General features: G+C 42.6%; 1 protein-coding gene and 1 long non-coding RNA gene across 6 annotated transcripts in view; one reads left to right on the top strand and one right to left on the bottom strand.

The window, feature by feature from the left end:
• Positions 1-432: 432 nt before the first annotated feature.
• LOC117063293 lies at positions 433-7,362 on the bottom strand. 2 transcript variants are annotated; one of them, XR_004428854.1, is made up of 4 exons: positions 7,270-7,362; positions 6,271-6,338; positions 2,986-3,099; positions 433-690 (listed from the first exon to the last, which is right to left on the bottom strand). It is a non-coding gene; the product is annotated as an uncharacterized LOC117063293 (long non-coding RNA). The 2 variants fall into 2 exon arrangements; XR_004428855.1 differs by lacking the exon at positions 2,986-3,099.
• PINX1 (PIN2 (TERF1) interacting telomerase inhibitor 1) overlaps positions 7,270-18,771 on the top strand; it is a 70,348-nt gene continuing 58,846 nt past the window's right edge. The window contains exons 1-4 of one of the 4 annotated variants that reach the window (XM_033176930.1): positions 7,270-7,425; positions 12,617-12,726; positions 14,183-14,275; positions 15,412-15,490. In XM_033176930.1, coding sequence (XP_033032821.1) covers positions 7,407-7,425; positions 12,617-12,726; positions 14,183-14,275; positions 15,412-15,490 — 301 coding nt within the window. In that variant the 5' untranslated portion in view covers positions 7,270-7,406. Of the gene's footprint in view, positions 7,426-7,456; positions 7,785-7,842; positions 8,281-9,543; positions 9,616-12,616; positions 12,727-14,182; positions 14,276-15,411; positions 15,491-18,771 lie in introns of those variants that run through there. The other 3 variants (XM_033176920.1, XM_033176941.1, XM_033176947.1) reach the window with 3 other exon arrangements.

The raw sequence follows: 18,771 nt of genomic DNA, 5'->3' as shown, positions 1-18,771 counted from the left end.
AGAAAGCTTTAGAAGGGGTCAGGGAGAGCCAACAGTGAGGCTCAGGAAGCCTCCTTAGATGATTCCAGAATGTCCACCCATAACCACCAGGGTAGAGCCCCTGCCTGATATGATGCTTTCTCACTTAGGATAGGGGTCCTTAGCCAGCAGTGCAAGTCTGGAGATCCTCTCAAATGGGTGACTAAATTAGTCACCATCCCTCTCTCCTTTCATCATCTTGACTCCCACCTCGTCCCTATACCTTCCTTGTGCAGCTATCTGTCTCCCTGCCTATCCCCACTGCCCTCTCCTCTGCCATCAGCTGTCCCTGAAAACATTTTAGAATATAAGAAACTAAAGTGTCACTATCTCACTCAAGGGTTAGGGAAGGCTTGTTTAGGACAATAAAGAAAGCAGTTATAAGACAGTGGGGAAATCAGATTTTTCTTTTGACATAATAATGCTAATTTGGATTCCTCGGTGTGATTTTTGATGGTTGGGATTTACAGGTATTCACAGTCCTTTTGAGATGGCTACAGCTTGATATCATACAACATTGACAGGAAGTATGACAAAGAAGGAATCTCAGGCCAGAATTGCTGCCAGGAAGCCAGAAGGCATCCCTGGACTGCGATCAATATAGAGCCTTCTTTTCTTCACACTGCTCTTGGCTAGAGTCTGTCTTCTTTGAACTTCTATAATATATAGAAACTGCTAGAGAAGACAAGAAAAATGATTACAGGAGCCCTAGGGGATGAGAGCCCTGAGTTGGCATTAATTGGGCATAAGACTTTAACAAAAACACTATCACTGACAAATTCTTCTGACCCAGAGACACAAGCAACAGAAAGTTGAGTTTAAAGCAGACTGCAGGGGCAAACAACCTCACAAAATCTGAGACTTTGCCCCCAGGGGATGGGTAAATACACTTGTTATCAATCTTCCATTTCTAGTGTGTTGGACTAAGTGGGCAGGCCTTTTACGGCATGACAATAGGATTGTCCGAGAAAGTGAGAAGTCTCAGGGGCTGCAGGAAAAACCCTCCATGGAGTGATGAGCCTTCTGTTCTTTGGGCAATAGCAACTGGATTGATACATTTGGGGAGTGTATGCATAAGCATAGGAGAGGTCTTCCAAAAGTTTGTGGAAAAGTCATATTAGGCATGGATTTCAAATTTTTTGCACCAAAAAATACTTGTAATAACTTGTTATAACATGTGTGAACATGATCTAGTTTGAGGCACTAAGACATCAATTTGAAAGAGCCCCTTTCAGAGCAACCTGAATTCTGCTAAAATTGAAGCAAGAACAAACACCAAATTTGTGGTGAAGCTTGGGTGGAATGGTGAAATCACTGATACTTTATAAAAAGTTTACAGGGACAATGTCCCAAAGAAATAAGCAGTTTACAACTGGATAACTTACTTTAAGAAGGAACAAGACGATGTTAAAAATTACGCCTGCAGTGGTAGACCATCCACATTAATTTGCAAGGAAAAAAGTAAGCTCGTTCATGCACTAATTGAAGAGGGCTAATTATTTACAGGAGAAACAATAGCTAAACCATAGACATCGCAATTGGTTCAGTGTATACAACTCTGACTGAAAAATTAGAGTTGAGCAATCTTTCCATTCAATGGGTGCCAGAACTATTATACCCAGATCAGCTGCAGACAAGAGCAGAGCTTTCAGTGGAAATTCTAAACAAGTGGAATCAAGATCCTGAAGCACTTCTTTGAAGAACTGAAACAGGAGATAAACCACAGCTTTACCACTACAATCCGGAAGACAAAGCACAATCAAAGCAATGGCTACCAAGAAATGGAAATGGTCCAGTCAAAGAAAAAGTGGACTGGTCAAGAGCCAAGGTCATGGCGACAGTTTTTTGGGATGCTCACACACAAAAAGATGCCACAGGCTGCATCAGTTTTCTTTAGGCAAATTAGAGAAATAACCCAAAATGTTGGCAAGGAAGGGTGCAGGAGAGATCTACAGCAAATACCAGTGGCAGAATTAGCTTTGAATACATGAAAAAATGCTCTCCTCTTCCTTTACCCTGCCTCCCCCAACATCTACAATATACACAAATCTACCAAAATTCAAGATGCTCTTTCAAATGTTTAGTTTTTTTTTTCAGCAGCAGTCGTTCAGAGCACATATTTTATTTTTCTGCATCATGTCATTTCAGGTTTATTTGTCATCACTGAAAAAAAAAATTGATTCTGTAACTGCCTGATGGGTTTCTCTTGCAGGCTACCCAGGTAGACCTGGTTTATCAAGACAGGGGAGTTGCAATAGAAGGTTTAATACATACAGAGCCAGCTAAATGGGAGACTGGAGTTTTATTATTACTCAAATAAGCTGTCCCAAAAATTCAGATACTGAAATTTTTATACAATAGTTTGACAGGCAGGGGGCTAGGGAATGGGGAGTGCTGATTGGTTGGGTTGGGGATGAAATCATAGGTAGTCGAAGCTCTCCTCTTGCATGAGCCACTTCTTGGGTGGGGGGCCACAAGACCAGATGAGCCAGTTTACTGGCCTGGGTGGCTCCAGTGGATCCATCAGAACGCAGAATGTTTTGGTGTATTATAAAATACCAACCTTAGGTTTTATAATAGTAATGTTATCTATAGGAGCAAATAGGGACGTTAGTAGTCTTGTGGCCTCTGGCTGCATTACACCTGAGCCATGGTGGGGCTGTTTCAGGGAGGGGCTGTTAGCATCCATGTTTTAAAATTAAACTATAAACTAAATTCCTCCCAAAGTTAGTTCAGCCTACCCCCAGGAACGAACACGGGCAGCCTGGAGATGAAAGGCAAGATGGAGTTGGTTAGGTCAGGTCTCTTTCCTTGTCATAATCTTCTCACTGTGACAATTTTTGCAAAGGTGGTTTCAATTTAAAGGCAAAATTTGGTTTGTTGACTTAAACCCTTTACAGTTCTAATTTGCCAGTGACAGATAGAATGATTCCACTTTTTGAATACTTGACTTTTGTAAGTACTCACAGCTAGTATACAAATTGTAGATCATTTGAAATAGTCAAAGAGTATTAGGAATTTCTGCTTCCAGCCATGACGGAGTAAAGAAACTGGATTTACCCTTTCATCTTCACTACAAAGCTGGGAAAAACATACAAAACAATGGTTTTGAGACGTTGAGCAAAAGGCAGTGAAGAACTGCAATTCTAACAATTTGGTAATAAAGGAGGTGAGCCCTTTGATAGCCCTCATTTCTGGCCTGAAGAGTTTATAGGCTGCAGCACAGGGAGAAGGAACTCAGACAGAACCTGGAGGTCTCACTGAGCTAGGGAACAAAAATCCTAGAAATCTAGGATTCTTGGGGCCGAGTGTCAGAGAGAAGAGAACTATACCAAGGGAAACTCCAGATATTCGCAGAAGGGTCTCCTCAAGTCTTCAAATGAAGATTTAGCAGCACTTGCACTGGAGGAAACTAGTGGGAAAGAACCACCAGAGACAAGCAGGCAGAAAAATCCCCAGAGCTCGCACAGAGCCAAAAGCAATTTGCGTGTCCCCAGTGGAAATAATTTCTAAACACATGGAGCATCAAGCAGAATCTTTGATAGGGTGCTGCTTTAATAGTGGGACCAGATTATAACTAAACTTAAAGACTCTTGTGGGCCCATCTAGCAAAGCTTACACAAAAGGCTTGCAAAGGCCACATTTTCCCCAAGGGGAATGTATCCCAGAACAAAACATTTAAAGGAATACAAAAGCCTTCAGCCCCCAATAAAGTAACATTCACAATGTCAGATGTAAAATAAAAAGGTTACCAGGTGTGAAAGATGCAGGAAAATATGACTCACTTCCAGAAGAAAAATGTACCAAAAAAAAAAAAAAAAAGCATTAGGAAGATCAAACAATAACCCATAACCTTACCAACTAGAAATGGTTTTCAGTTAAGAATTAGAGTATTACCTTTTAGACTTTAATATGTATTTTTTAATTACTGATATTAAATGAACTATGAATGATCAAACCATTGGTACAACTTGGTGTCCTAGAGATTTATTTCCTCTTTACGTATCTTAAGCACTTTCTCATGTGTATTTCGCTTTTCTGCTTGTAAGAACCAACACTCACTTGGCTTACCTTATGTAATGGGAAGTATATTAGAAGTATGAAAAGGAAATACGATTCTCAGCTAAATGAACCAAGGGAGGAAAAAAGACAAATAATTGGACCTCACAGGGAGTGAAGGACCAAGAGTGCAGCCAGGCTCTGAAGGCAAGTTCGCTGGGGCCCCAGGGCCTCTCCAGAGCCTCAGCAGAAGCTGCTAGTTCCCTCTGATGCCCTGCCTTTGGGAGACCTACCCCTCATTATCTCAGTCTTCTTCTCTTCGTACATCTTCTGGCTTTTTCTGTTGTACAGAATGGCTTCTGGCCTGGATCACTCAAATCTGTCCTACATGCTGATTAGTGTTGCCTATTCTAGAATTTCATATAAATGGAATCATATACCATGTCCTTCCTCCACTGAGCATCATGTTTTTGAAATTAATTCAGGGGCCAGCGAAAGTTTTCTTAAAGGATCAGACAGTAAATATGTTAGGTTTTGGGGGCTACATAGTCTCTTCCAAGTACTTAGTTTTGCTGGTGTAGCCAGAAAGCAGCCAAAAAATAGATAAATTAATGAGTGTTTATCTATTGTTTAGCCATTTTCTGGCTACACCAGCAGAACTAAGTACTTGGGAGAACCAACTACCTGAGTAGGAAAAAAAAAAAAAAAGAGAACCTACTTTACCCTTGAGTCCATTCATACCTTTGCTCATGTCATGGACCGTTATGCAAAGAAAGGTCTGTGGAACATTGGTATCCACATCTTTAGAACTTGTTAGAAATGCAGAATCTGGCTCACGCCTGTAATCCTGAAACTTTGGGAGCTGAGGTGGAAGGATTACCTTAGCCCAAGAATTTGAGACCAGCCTGGGAAACATAGGAGGATCCTATCTCCACAAAAAATAAAAATAAAAAAATTTAGCTGGATGTTGCGGCACATGCCCGTAGTCATAGCTACCCAGGACACTCAGGTGGGAGGATTGCTTAAGTCAGAGAGGTGGAGGCTGCAGTGAGCCATGGTTATATAATTACGCTTCAGCATGGGCAACACAGTGAGGCCATGTCTTAAAAAAAAAAAAAAAAAAAAAGGCAGAATCTCAGACTCACCCTAGGCCTGCTCAACCAGATGTGCATTTTAACATAATCTCTGGGTGATTGGCATGCACAGTCATGTTTGTGAAGCATTGCCCAAGGGAGCCTGCTAAGAGACTGAAGGACAAGATGGAATGGGTTACATTGGATCACCTTCTTTTCACAAGTGCAATTTCCACTCCCAGCTGGCCATTTAAAATACAAACAAGATTCTGTAATTTTTTTAAAATCCCAAACTTAATAATATTCTTTTTCAGTAGATGATCTCCATTAATATTTCATAGCCATACAGAATGCTGGGGTTGAAACAAAATTTGGAAACCATCCTGCATTCACCAAAAGGCAGAGTCCCTTCTACAATATTCCTCTGTGGCCTCTAACTGAGCATTTCCAGGAGACACCTCATTGTAACACAAGATCCAACGATAACTCAACCATTTACCACCTGAACCATGGCAACAGGCCATAAATGTCTGCTTCAATCTTTCTGACCATCTTAGAGACAAAATCACCTTTCTGAAATAATACACCAACACAGGAGGTGCTTGAAATACACTGATCTCCCGACCAATTCAGTGTTCTTCATTCTATATATCTACCTTCCACTCTCTCTGGCATAATCAAATAGATCTGCTAATTATCCTAAGATTTTTGTGATCCTGCCTACCTGAGTCCAATGCCCTACTTTTAACCTTGTTCCCTATGTCACAACATCACAGTTTCCCTGCCTTGGCTGGGAAGATTCCATTCACTTGCCTCTCCTCACCCCTGAGTATTCACTGATAGCTATAAGCATCCTTTTGTGTTTCTTCTAACTTTTAAGAAACTAGAGTTTACCTTTTTCGTACAGATTCCTAGTTAAAGGGAGAATTTCATTGTAAACAAGAATCTAGTCCTTCAATTGCTTTTCTTGGCATCTGAGTTGTCTCTTTTTATCTTCCTTTTATGTAGGAAAGGCTTCTGTGTGCACTGTCACCCGAAGTTTACTGGAGAGTCACTCATCCAAAAACATGTGTCTACCATACTTAAAAGTGTTATCGCTAGGATCTTATTAGAACTCCCCTGGAGACAGGGACACTTTAATTAAATATTGCAAACATCTATGGAGCCTTACCATACTCACACTATTTTGCGAGGTGCTGGTACGAATACAGAAATGGATATGATAAAGGCAACGTTCCAATGTGTGCACTGTGGTGGAGAAAATAAATAAAATCTTTGCCTTGTTGAAGGCATACCATTATTTAAAGAGATACCATTTTCCCCAGAACTAGTTACCTGTTTAAGTTTGGGTCCCACACAAAAACGGATAGATAGCAGATCTATCTTCTGGTATCTAATATCTATCTATCATCTCTATCTATCTATATCTATCTATCGGGTCCCACATAAAAACTGATAGATAGCAGACCTATCTTCTGGTATCTAATATCTATCTATCTGTCTGGTATCTAATATCTATCTATCTATCTATCTATCTATCTAGTCCCACACAAAAACCGATAGATAGCAGACCTATCGTTATCTATCTATCTAGTATCTAATATCTATCTATCTATCTGGTATCTAATATCTACCTATATATCTATCTTATCTATCTATTATCTATCTATCTATCTATCTATCTACCCATCCATCCATCATCCATCTGTTTATCTCAGAAAGCAGAGGTAGGGTATGAAGAAGAGATGGGACAATACAGTACAAAGTCCTCCCCTCCAGCCAAGTTTTTCAAACTCCTTGTCCATACAACACTGATGACCCTAACTTCAGCTCTTTACACATTTCTTTTCCCCGTGAGGCTGAGCTGCTTCAGGGTAGGTCACGTCTTTCCACTACCCTCCTTGCCCGTACCTACGGCTTCCTGGTGGAGACCCTACAGGTAACCCACGTGAGCGCGTGCTCCGCGGCAGACACGCCCAGGCGGGCTTTACTCACATCCAATCACTTAGTACGCACACTCCCTCCAGCCAATGAGCGAATACGTACTCCTTTCTCCACCTCCCGCCTGGCGGCCACCGCCCCCTCAGCCCCTGGTTGTCCCGTCACCGCCCCAGGTTGCCCCGCCCTGCTCCGCCCTATCACCGCCGCGTGCTCGAGGAGCGAGTCGCGCGCCACTGACGTCACCAGCACGCGCCCCGTCCGCAGCAGTCAGCCTGCGAGGGAGTCACGCTCGTCCGGATTCTCCTGGAGTCTCCTGCCCGCCCAGTGGCCGCAGTCACCCAGGTCCAGAGGCCGCGGTATCACAGGCTCTCCGACATGTCTATGCTGGCTGAGCGTGAGTGTCGGAAGCAGAGCCCCTTCCCGGGCGCGTCGGTGAAGATGCCGGGTGACCCGCACGGCAGTCCCGAGTGACTGGGAGCGCGGGTTCCAGGCGCGCCTGGCGCATGGGGTCGGGGGACCGGGGAGCCGAGCCTGGCTCTGCTTGTCCTGCTCGCTGCAGAGCTCCCCGAAAGTTGGCCGCGGGTCTGGTAGTGAGAAAGACCGCGAGTGTCTCCCGGAGACGCCTTCGTCACAGTCACCCTGGGGCGCGCGCGAAGTGGGTCAGAACACCGGGTCCCGGGACTGGCCCCGCCGCCGCCCTTTGTGGGGACCCGGACCGGTTGCTTCACTGCCCCCGGACCTCAGCTTCCGCAGGTTAAAAAGAGAAGGTTGAGCAGAAGGATCACTTCAAACTGTAATCACATTGTCCAAGATGTCTTGGACCCAGGAAAAGAAAAGCAAAGGAGTTAGAAGTCTCAGATATGGGACGTCAGCCACGTAGCGGGGGAGTGCAGGCCTAATGCGTGATTCTAAATGAGATCGGCGTTTTTGATCTTGTTGGCCACAGCGCCCGGTCCTGCCTGTTTACCTTTGACGTTTACCTTCACTTTGTGGAGCCGGTGAAACCCCTGTCTCTGGAGAGGCTGCTGAACTTCTGAATTGTGCCTGCAGCTAAGGTCGCTTGCCACCAGATGGCAGTCGTGCTTTGATCTTGGAAAGCGGGTCCTTCTTGTGCGTTGTGTAGGGAGCAATGAACAGAAACAGCTTATTTAACAGATCAAGCAGACCAGCACAGGGATTTTGTGAAATACATGCTGTTAGCACTCTCTTTTCTAAGAGGATGGAGGACTAGGAGCACAAAACAAAATGGGTCAGTCACCATCCCGGTTTTACAGGGGCAGAAATTGACGTTCAAAGGAAAATAATTTGCCCCTAGTCATTGAGCTAGAAAATGGCAAAATTGATCCAGTTATCTCTGTATCTTTATATTCTTGCCAGTAAGACCAGCGGAGACCCATAGAAATGAGTATGTTTTAGACTGAACCCGTGGGTTCTATTTTTTCACCGGTAAAAAATGAGGAGTCAGGATTAGAGCCTAGATAGCTAAGATCTCTTCTGGTTTTCGTATTTGATGTTTGCTCAATTCAGCATGCACTTGGCGACTTTGGCCCTAATTCTGCTGTTCATTTATGTCTGTTCCTTTGATTGGTGTTTGTGAGGCCACTAAAATCTTCTCTTACTGTCTTTATCTCCAGGTGGCCTTAAATCAATGCGATGGTGAACATGAACATAGTTGGAAAAATCTGAAGTAGAGAGGTGTAAAATGCTATTTGTAGACATCCATAATTCAGATTGCATGATTTCAAGAGAGTGTTTTCAGTTCTCCTTTCCCAACATTATTCCAAATTGTCAAATCCTTGTCATTATAATATGTAACGTTTTGTGTTTTTTTTTTTTCATAATTTGCCAAATGGGTATAGCATCTTCTGTAATTAGATATTTAGAATTGGTGTTGTTAAGAAGAAAAACCTTAGACAAATTAAACAGTTTGAGCAAAGAATGATTCAAGAACTAGGCAACCTTCAGAACTAGAACAGGTTATAAGAACTCCAAGCCTATGCTGTCAGGCAGTATTTATGGACAGTAAACGGAAGTGAGGTACAGAGACAACTTGGTTAGGGTTACTGCTCTGATTTGCCTTATTTGAATCAGCTGGCTACCTCACGGAAGTGAGGTACAGAGACAACTTGGTTAGGGTTACTGCTCTGATTTGCCTTATTTGAATCAGCTGGCTACCTCACGGAAGTGAGGTACGGAGACAACTTGGTTAGGGTTACTGCTCTGATTTGCCTTATTTGAATCAGCTGGCTGCCTCACGGAAGTGAGGTACGGAGACAACTTGGTTAGGGTTACTGCTCTGATTTGCCTTATTTGAATCAGCTGGCTGCCTGTGATTGCTGCTCAGCTGCTGTAAAGGATTGAGACTCAGTTATATGTTAAAAGAGTATACTCCTACGATAGGCTTTCGCTTCGCTTAAATTCTAACATAGGTTGTAGTTCCTTATGAAAGGACTCAAGTCCGGAGGCCTCCTCAGGCCAAATTTAATTTAGTGTAACAATTCGCTCCTTCTGATCAACCTCTGAATTTTGAGAGATTATTTAAAACTTCTGCTCCTGGCTCTTGAGATTCAACACGCCCTTTAGAGTAAGTGGGATCCTAGCATAAGTCATGTGGTATTGAGCTGTTGTGTGTATGGTTTTTATTGGATTTGCCCAAAAGTATCCCGACAGATCCATTTACAGTTAGATCTCCACATAGGAGTACCTGCTAGAGGATGGTTAAATACATCCCAGATAGTGATTCTGCAGATTCAGGGCATTCTACCTGAAGTCCAGCGCCATGCTGTAAACGCTGCTATTCCAGATCGTGTCAAGGGTCCTCAAGATCATCCCGAGATTCAGCGATGTGTTGGGGGATTCAGTCACAGGACTCAGCATGTAGTTGCACTCACTGCTAAGATTATTACAGCAAAAGGATGCAGAACAAAGCTGACAGAAGGAAAAGATGCATGGGACAAAGTCCAGAGTAAGGCAGGCATCAAGCTTCCAGAGCCCTCCCCCAGGGAGTCACACATGACACGCTTAATTCCTCCAGTAGTGAGTTCTGACAGCAAATGTGGAATGTTGCCCACCAGGGAAGCTAGTGAGAGACTCAGTGCCAGGGATTTCCTGGGGGCTGGTCACATAGACACCCTCTACCTGGCAGATACCAACATTCCAGGCTCCCAGAAGGAAAGCAGGCATTCAGCATAAGCCATATCATTTGTATCAACAGGAACAATGAGCCACTCTTATCAGTTCTGCGAATGGTGGGAACCCTTGGGTTCCCTGTTATAAACAGGCCTTTCAGAGGATAGCAGTCAGGCCTGCTGTGTTAGTGAACCAAGCTGAGCTCTGAGCACAGAGCAGACTGTGGCATGAGAATGACAAAGGACTTGGAAAAGCTGAGCCCATTGGAAGAGCCCAGAGGCAGTCTTTTCCTTACCGTGATTTTCCACACCTGGAAACGTGCGTGGCATTCGAGCCAGGAAATGTTCCAGGGAAGCAAGGTTCTGGTCGAGTAAGTCTGGGAAGCATGGTAGGCCTGCTCTAGCCTCCCCTAAGAGGATCTGCACATTTGCACAGTAAAGTTTCCAGGAGATTCTTCAGTATTTTGTTTAACCCAGTGTTACTCATTTTCAGTGGGAAACTGCCCTCCCCCCCCCCCCCCCGCTCTCTTTTAACATCCTTATTTGGAAACACTGGTGTGATCCCATTGATTGACGCTAACTGCCATTTCCCGGGGGGAGAGGAACTGACCTTGAATAGCTAATTTCTCGTGTAGGCATTATCATTTGTTTTATATAAGTATGTAACATGAAGCGTGTGCAGTTCTTATTGCAGAGTGTGAGCTTATTCTCAAAACTGTCTCCTTCATACAAACCCTAGTCAAAGAACCCTGGCAAGCACTGCGTAGACACATGAACTCTGACACCCTGATGCCAGCTTGCATATAGAATACTGGCTAACAGGCTTCTCTCTGGTGTGTTGTTCATTAGCAGACGCAGTGTTATGCTGAGTATTTGCCAAGATAAGTGAAGTGGTAACTTAGATGGAACATTTTTGGGTCACCTTTTTTTTTCTGCAAAACACTACAAATTCAAGCCCAGCTTGTTTTGCTTTGTTAGGTGGCCTTTTTTCTGCCTGTGTATTTGTAAAGGGTTTCCTATTTTTGCTGGAGGGTGCATAGTTATGGGCCTCTATTGATTTTATGTGTGGCACAGTGAGCCCCTTTGCCAGGGGGTCGTGTTATTTTTTAATTATGTGATGAGATGGGCAAGGTAGGAGGGGTTGTGTTGATGGTGAGACAATGTGCTTATATTGATGTGGCAGATAAATGGTAATGACACCTCCAAATTTCTCATTTGGCCACAGTCTACTTTTGGGTTTCATATTCTTGTTCTTTGAACCTTTGGAGTTCTTTATTTTTGCCATAATTTTCCTTAAAACTACAGTGATAAACTTGAGTTCATAATGATCAGTAATTTATATGCATTAAAAAAAGTTGCTTTGATGAGATTCAAAGCAGTTCCCTTAATTCGGTTATACTCCGTCCTTCCTTTTTTCCTCTCCCTCTTCTTTCTTCCTTTCTTCCCTCTTTCCATTCTTCATGTTTATTCATTTATTCCATTCACATATTTATTGAGTGCCTGCTGTGGGCACAGTGATTTTTTTATTTCTTACAATGAAGCCTCAGAAAAAAGACATGAATATGAGCCCTAAGGACATGATGGTCTAATGGGAAACCCGAAAGGTGGATGTAAATAGCTCTAATATAGTGGATGTTAAGAAGCAGGTAAGTGATTCTAGAAGTTCAAAGGGGAGTCAGAGGGCTTCAGGGCATCTCTGTGAGAGGGATGGAGTTGTTATTTTCTGTAGGTCACATGTGTGGAGGGTACAGTTGACTCTCCCCAAGAGTGTAATGACTATTCTGTGTTGTGGATTAAGAACATAAGCTTTGAAGTCAGTAGGACCAAGATTGGTTTAAAGGGTCTGGGTTTTGCTTGGGGATGTTGGGCAGATTTCTTTCTCTAAGCCTCAGATTTTCATATCTGCCAGCGATGATGGTACTATCCACTCTCGTTGGGTTACTGTGAATCTTTATTATGTACAGCGTTTGGAGCAAGTCTCAGGTTGAACAATTGGCATTTATTATTTTAAGTGCATCCTTGGTACTGCATATTATTTTGTATGTAGTAACGCATGGCAGTGGAAGCTGTAACTGCTGCCGCTCCCACTGCTGATGGTGATGAGGACGCTGGTGTCCACAGGTGCTTTCAGTTGTGCTGATGGTGGAGTATGGAAGGTGCAGCTCCAGTGTATTCAGTATTTGCTTTGCCACATCATGAGGGAATATTTCAATTTTGATCTTAAGAGGTCAACTTATATGTCTAGAATGTACATTTATTAGGGAAACCAGGATAAATGATCCAGTCTGTTAACATTCTATTGAGGGTTGAATTAATTTCTGTATTGTAATGTATGTCATATTTTACAAATATACATAAAATACACAAAGTTATGCATGTGTATGTTTGTGTGGCATTTTCGAGGTCTGAAAGGTAGTGCATTGCTGATGAGATGCTTTTTCGCTTTTTCATTTCTAGGTCGGCGGAAGCAGAAGTGGGCTGTGGATCCTCAGAACACTGCCTGGAGTAATGACGATTCCAAGTTTGGCCAGAGGATGCTAGAGAAGATGGGGTGGTCTAAAGGAAAGGTATTTTGGAGAAAAGCAGAAAAAATCTGAGCTATGAAAAGAGATTAGAAATTAGGGGAAAACTTCCTTCTTAGGAGACTGGAAGAAACTTATGCTTTGGATCAGTAAGTGATTTTGATCCAAAATCAAAACTTGTTGTGACCTTATGATGATAAGTTAGGATTGAACATAAGTGTCAACTGTCTGTCATTTAAGCTGCCATGCTTAGCATCTTTTGTAGATGGTGCAACTAGGGCTCCATGCTTTTTCCCCTTCCATTTGTCTGTGACTCCAGTAGAGCTTCTGCTGATATCTCTGTACTGAAATGGTTCTTGTCGAGGTTGTTAGTGATCTTTAGGTGCCAATCCAGTGGGGCCTTGTTTTGTTCTCATATTATTTCAGTCCTCAGTGGTGCTGGATGTAAGACTACTCTCCTTGAAATACTTCTGTCTTGGCCCCCAGAGCACTGTTGTCTCTTCTGTTCTTCCTTTTAACCTCACTTGCCACTCCTAAATTCGTTGCTGTCTGTTCTTTCTGTAGACTTTTGATTGTTAGAGCTCCTTGAGGCTCAACCTCAGGCCCTTTTTTGCACTCTGCTCCGGTGATCTCATTCATTCCCTTGCAGCACTTTGGATTAGCTAAAGTCTGGGAACTGTCATTTTTCTGTATCTAGTCCAGTTCTGTCCTCTGAGCTCTAGATTTGTACATTCAATAGCCTACTTGATATTTCCACTTGAGTAAGCATCTCAAGGGTATCATTTCTATTATAAAACTCTTGATTCCCCCAAATATATTTTTCCCACGTTTTCCCCATTTTTCATACGTGGTACCATCTGCCACTTACACAAGCCAGAAACCTGAGAGTCATGCTTGGTTCCTCCACCCGCTCACCTCCTGCACCCCCAGTCATCAATTCTTCTCCATGCAGGGCAGCGTTCTGCTTCAGCCTCTGTCATCAGTTGCACTCATTGACTCGTTAGACTCTCAGCTGCCTCCCTTCCTCCCTCCTTTTTCTCTTCTGGCCCATTTGCTATACAGCAGCCAAAATGATCTTTTAAAATATGAAAATTAGATCATGTCATTCTTAAAAGACTAGTGGTTTTCCATTGTATTTAAAATAAAATCCAAATTCCTCCCATAGGTTATGTGAGATCTAGCCCCCTTGTCATCCTCTTTCCTTCATTCCTTCGTTTGCGGAAGCCACCGGGGTGCCTCTGAGCTTTCCCAGTACACTGAGGTTTTCCCACCCAGGGTCTTTGCACTTGATCTTCCCTTACCTGGAAAATCTTACAGATAAGTGCTGATTGATACAGAGGACTTAGAGTCCTCCCCTGTGTTGTTCTGTGAAAGTATTTAATGGAGAGAATCATCAGTTCAGAACACCTGCCATGGGCATCTGTGAGTTTTGGAGCAGTGCTCTGCTTCTGAGTGTCAGTGAGAGGCGTGTTCTAACTCTCTTTGTGTTTAATCTCCGCAGGGTTTAGGGGCTCAGGAGCAAGGAGCTACAGAGCATATTAAAGTGCAAGTGAAAAATGACCACCTGGGACTCGGAGCCACCGTCAGTCATGAAGTGAGCAGCAGTGCGCCTCCTGCGTGTCTTTGCGTAACTGACTTTAGTCTCATCAATCTACAAATTTTAGTCCAGTCAGTTGATTGATTCATCTGTTTCTGACTGTTGGTGCAGCATTTCATTTTATTCACATTTCCTCTTGAACACTGACACTTTGAATGCGTGGCACTGTAATTCGAAGTCCGTGGCCTGCCGTGCTTTTCATTTTTAGTATCATTGTTCCCTTTTGCAGAGTATCTAAACTGGGAGTTTTCTTCCTCAGTTGTTGCAGCCAACAGAATCTGGTAGGAAATCTGGGGAATTACTTTAGGTAAATTGAATTACTTTGGTTAGTTCAGTATCTCTGAGTAGTGGATTGGCGGAGCTAAAATTTTTAGCCACTAAAGAAAGAGTTTATATAAGGTTGGTTTCAAATGTAGTTGTTGAGGGAGAGATAACACAGATATACTTATTTTCTTAGAAGAAGCATTGCCCAGTAAACCTATTCCGTATTGCTTTACCTTAAGTATTCTTCAGAATGCGTAAGAATGTGATTAGGCAGATTCCTACATTGAAACCCTGCTTCCCGCTGGTTTGGGAGATCTTCATTCTCTTATAAAATAATGAACTTATTAGGTAACCACCTTACAAATGGATGCTCATTGATTCAGGGGACTTGAGGTCCTTCGTCCTCCCCTTCCTCAAGAGTTTTGTAAAATTGGAGTTGATGCAAGTAATTAGAATATTTTAATTTCTACTGAGCAAAGAAGAGCATTTCTGTGTCTCTCATGGTTCTTGTCCTTTGAACTATGGAATTTCCCCTAGTGAGAAAAAAACTAATTTCATTGTGTTTTACTCTAACATTTAGCACACAGGTTGCCTGTTGATTCTTTACTATAGATCGACTTGATTGATAGTCATTCACTTTTGAAATCAGGCCTTAAGCTTCCAGGAAGCCGCTTTTTAATACTGACCTGGATAAAGAGCATTTTAACTTTATATTATTTCTTGAATCCACTTAAATTTATCAAATAATATTTTGGTAAAACATTTAAAATTTCTTAACCACTGGATTTCCTTGATTCTAAAATATATCATCTCAGTCAGTGTAAGTAAACTACAGGCTTACCTCTCATTCATTTCTTTGATGTTTTCAGGACAACTGGATTGCCCATCAGGATGATTTTAACCAGCTTCTGGCTGAACTGAACACTTGCCATGGGCAGGAAACCGCAGGTAGGGAAATTGGATGACATAAGCTGTCAGTGAAAATATGTTTATCTACTTTTTGTTTTTTGCTTTTATTATTTTTAATGGATACAATTCTATATATTTATTGAGTACAGTGTGGTACATCAATACCTGCGCACAATTTGTAATGTACACATGTGTTGTGTTCATCAGCACAATTAGCATACACATCACCTCAGACATTTATTCTTTCTTTGTGTTGGGAGCATTTGAAATCTGTTCTTCTAGCTATTTGAAAATATACAATAAAATATGATTTACTATGGTCACCCTACAGTGCTATAGAACACTAGAGCTTTTTCCTCTTATCTGGTGGGACTTTTCTATCCATTAGCCGATCTTTAGCTCTTCCCACCTAGTTATTCTCCTTACCGAGCTCTAATAACCACTATTCTGCTGTCTACTTTAATGAGCTCAACTCTTCTAGCTTGTCCATGTGAATGAGAATGTGTGATATTTATCTGTGCCTGGCTTATCTCACTTGGTGTCCTCCAAGCTCACCCATGTTGCCTCAAATGGAAAACGCTCATTCTTTCGTAAGGGTAAATAGTATTCCATGGTGTGTATGCACCACATGTTGTTTCCCCATTCTTGTGTTGGTGGACACTTATTTTGATTCCATATCTTGGCTGTTGTGAATAGTGCTACACTGAACGTGGGTTTGCCAGCACCTCTACAACATGCTGATTTCCTTTCCTTTGGGTAATGCCCGGGAGTGGATTGTTGGATCGTATAGTAGTTCTATTTTTAACTTTTTGAGGAGCTGCCATACTGTTTTCTATAGTGACTACAGCAATAGTGCATAAGATTTCCAATTTCTCCATATCCTTGCCAATACTTACCTTTCATATTTTTGATAGTAGCCATCCTAATGGGTGTGAGATGATGTCTCGCTGTGATTTGGATTTCCATTTCCCTAATGACCGATATTAAGCATCTTTTCATCTGCTTATTGGCCATTTTTATATCTTCTTTGAAGAAATGTCTATTTAAGTACTTTGCCCATTTTTAATTGGATTTTGTTGTTGTAATCTGCAAGCATTTTTATAAACATTCCAGTTTATAAACAATCTATTTCTTGTGTATCATGTGTGAATAATCAAAAGATATGTGATAGATTGAAAGAGAATTGTGTGGAGTGAAATAATGAATTAGACTTGAGTTCAGCAAATAGTTATTGAACCGTGTGCTCGGTACCAGTTTAGGTGTGAGGATCTGCAGAGGTGTCAGGCACAGTCCTGCTTGGATGTACCTAGCAGAATATGCTGGTAATCACCTGGTAAAAATCACAGCACACATCTAAGCATAGGAAGGTTTATTGCAGTGCTGTGTGTGGAAGTGAGCCCAAAAGCATGAAGGGAAAGGTGCTTTGTTGGTACTTTTCCTAACCAGATTGAACTTTTTGTTGGAATGTATAACTTGGACAGTTTTCCTTATCCATAGGATCATGATTTTGAAATACCCTAACAGTTCTGTGTGTGGTCCTAATATGAAGGACAATAATTTATTGGCAGAAGAAAAAGATAAGGAAAATGTTTTCTGAAAATACTGAGTGACTCATATTAGGAAATGCAGGATCTATGAAGTAGTAAAGTTCAAGGACACTATTCCTTACTAATTATACACAGAAAATATCTTGATATTTATGATCACACTTGAACTCAGTAGAAATACAGATAAGAATGTAAGCTTGGCTGGGCACGCTGTAATCCCAGCACTTTGGGGGGCTGAGGCAGGCAGATCCCCTGAGGTCAGGAGTTCGAGACCAGCGTGACCAACATGGAGAAACCCCATCTCTACTAAAAATACAAAATTAGCCGGTGTGGTGGTGTGCGCCTGTAGTCCCAGCTGCTTGGAGGCTGAGGCAGGAGAATTGCTTGAACCCGGGAGGCAGAGGTTGCGGTGAGGGGAGATTGCACCATTGCACTCCAGCCTGGGCAACGAGAGTGAAACTCCATCTTAAAAAAAAAAAAAAAAAAGAATGTAAGCATGACCATATAAGACTTGGAGATTAAATAGGATGTAGTGGTTTAGAGACCAACACCAGAGTCAGGCTGCCTGGATTTTAATCCTGGTCTGACTCTTCATTTGCATGACCTTGGGTAAATTGCTGAACATGGCTGTACTTCAATTTCCTCTTTGGTCAAATGGAAGCAGTAGTATCATCGTTGGAAGGTTGTTGTGAGGACTAAATGCGTTATGACATCTGAGGAAAGCAAGGAGAGATACTCAGCACTGTAAGCCTCCTGATAGTGTGGCTGGTAAGTCTAGAGCCATAAACCACGATTAAGGCTAGAAAATTTACTTTACTCTGAAGGATTTCAATAAGGAATCTAGGGTTTTATTTTCTCTCTCTTTTTTTTGTTTTTTGTTTTTGTTTTTTTCTTTGAGATGGAGTCTCGCTTTGTGGCTCAGGCTGGAGTGCAGTGGCACAATCTTGGCTCACTGCAACCTCCGCCTCCCAGGTTCAGGCGATTCTCCTGATTCTTCCGCCTCAGCCTCCTGAGTAACTGGGATTACAGGCACATCCCACCACTCCTGGCTAATTTTTGTATTTTTAGTAGAGACGGGGGTTTCACCATGTTGGTCAGGCTGGTCTCAAACTCCTGACCTCGTGATCCACCCACCTCGGCCTCTCAAGGTGCTGGGATTACAGGTGTGAGCCACTGTACCTGCCCTCATGATTAGTAGTTTACAGTTAGTAAAATTAGCAGATCTGTTATAAATTTTAATGAATGCTTATTAAACACATCTCTTTAGCAGTGTATCTCCTGACGAGCTGGGTTGGCGTAGGGGTGTGGGGGCTAGGCAAGCTGCTTTGATTGCTGCTTTGACACCAGTATTTTCGCTTGTCCCTCACTGATCCCAGTAAGAGGAAAGTTGTGCCTTTCCTTTGTAAAGTGGGAGGGGGCACCTGGGAAAGGACGGCGAGATTGGCGCATAACTCAGACTCCGAGCAGTTTCAGACACGAGTGCACGTGAACAAATAGATAGAAAGTGATTCCTCAAGGCCTGGCGGTTCTCACGCATCCTTCTTACCTGCATACTGAGAAGGTAGAGACGCTCCCCAGGTCATTCTTCTGTCCTCTTAAGGCTGAGAGCTGCTCTGTGAGGGCACAGTGTGGTGGTTCAGGATGTGGCCTCTCAGTCATGTCTTTCTGGGCATCGGTCCCATCGCGGTGGTTTCCTGGGTGTGTGTTATCAGTGTCGTCCTCTGTGGTGAAGTCAGGCATCACAGCAGCTCTCTTACGGAGTGGCTGTGGGAA

This window comes from Trachypithecus francoisi, unplaced genomic scaffold (genome assembly GCF_009764315.1).
Source record: "Trachypithecus francoisi isolate TF-2019V2 unplaced genomic scaffold, Tfra_2.0 Contig01554, whole genome shotgun sequence".
Taxonomy (NCBI): domain Eukaryota; kingdom Metazoa; phylum Chordata; class Mammalia; order Primates; family Cercopithecidae; genus Trachypithecus; species Trachypithecus francoisi.
The sequence above is the reverse complement of the archived record's forward strand: the minus strand, read 5'-3'. Positions and strand labels throughout refer to the sequence as shown.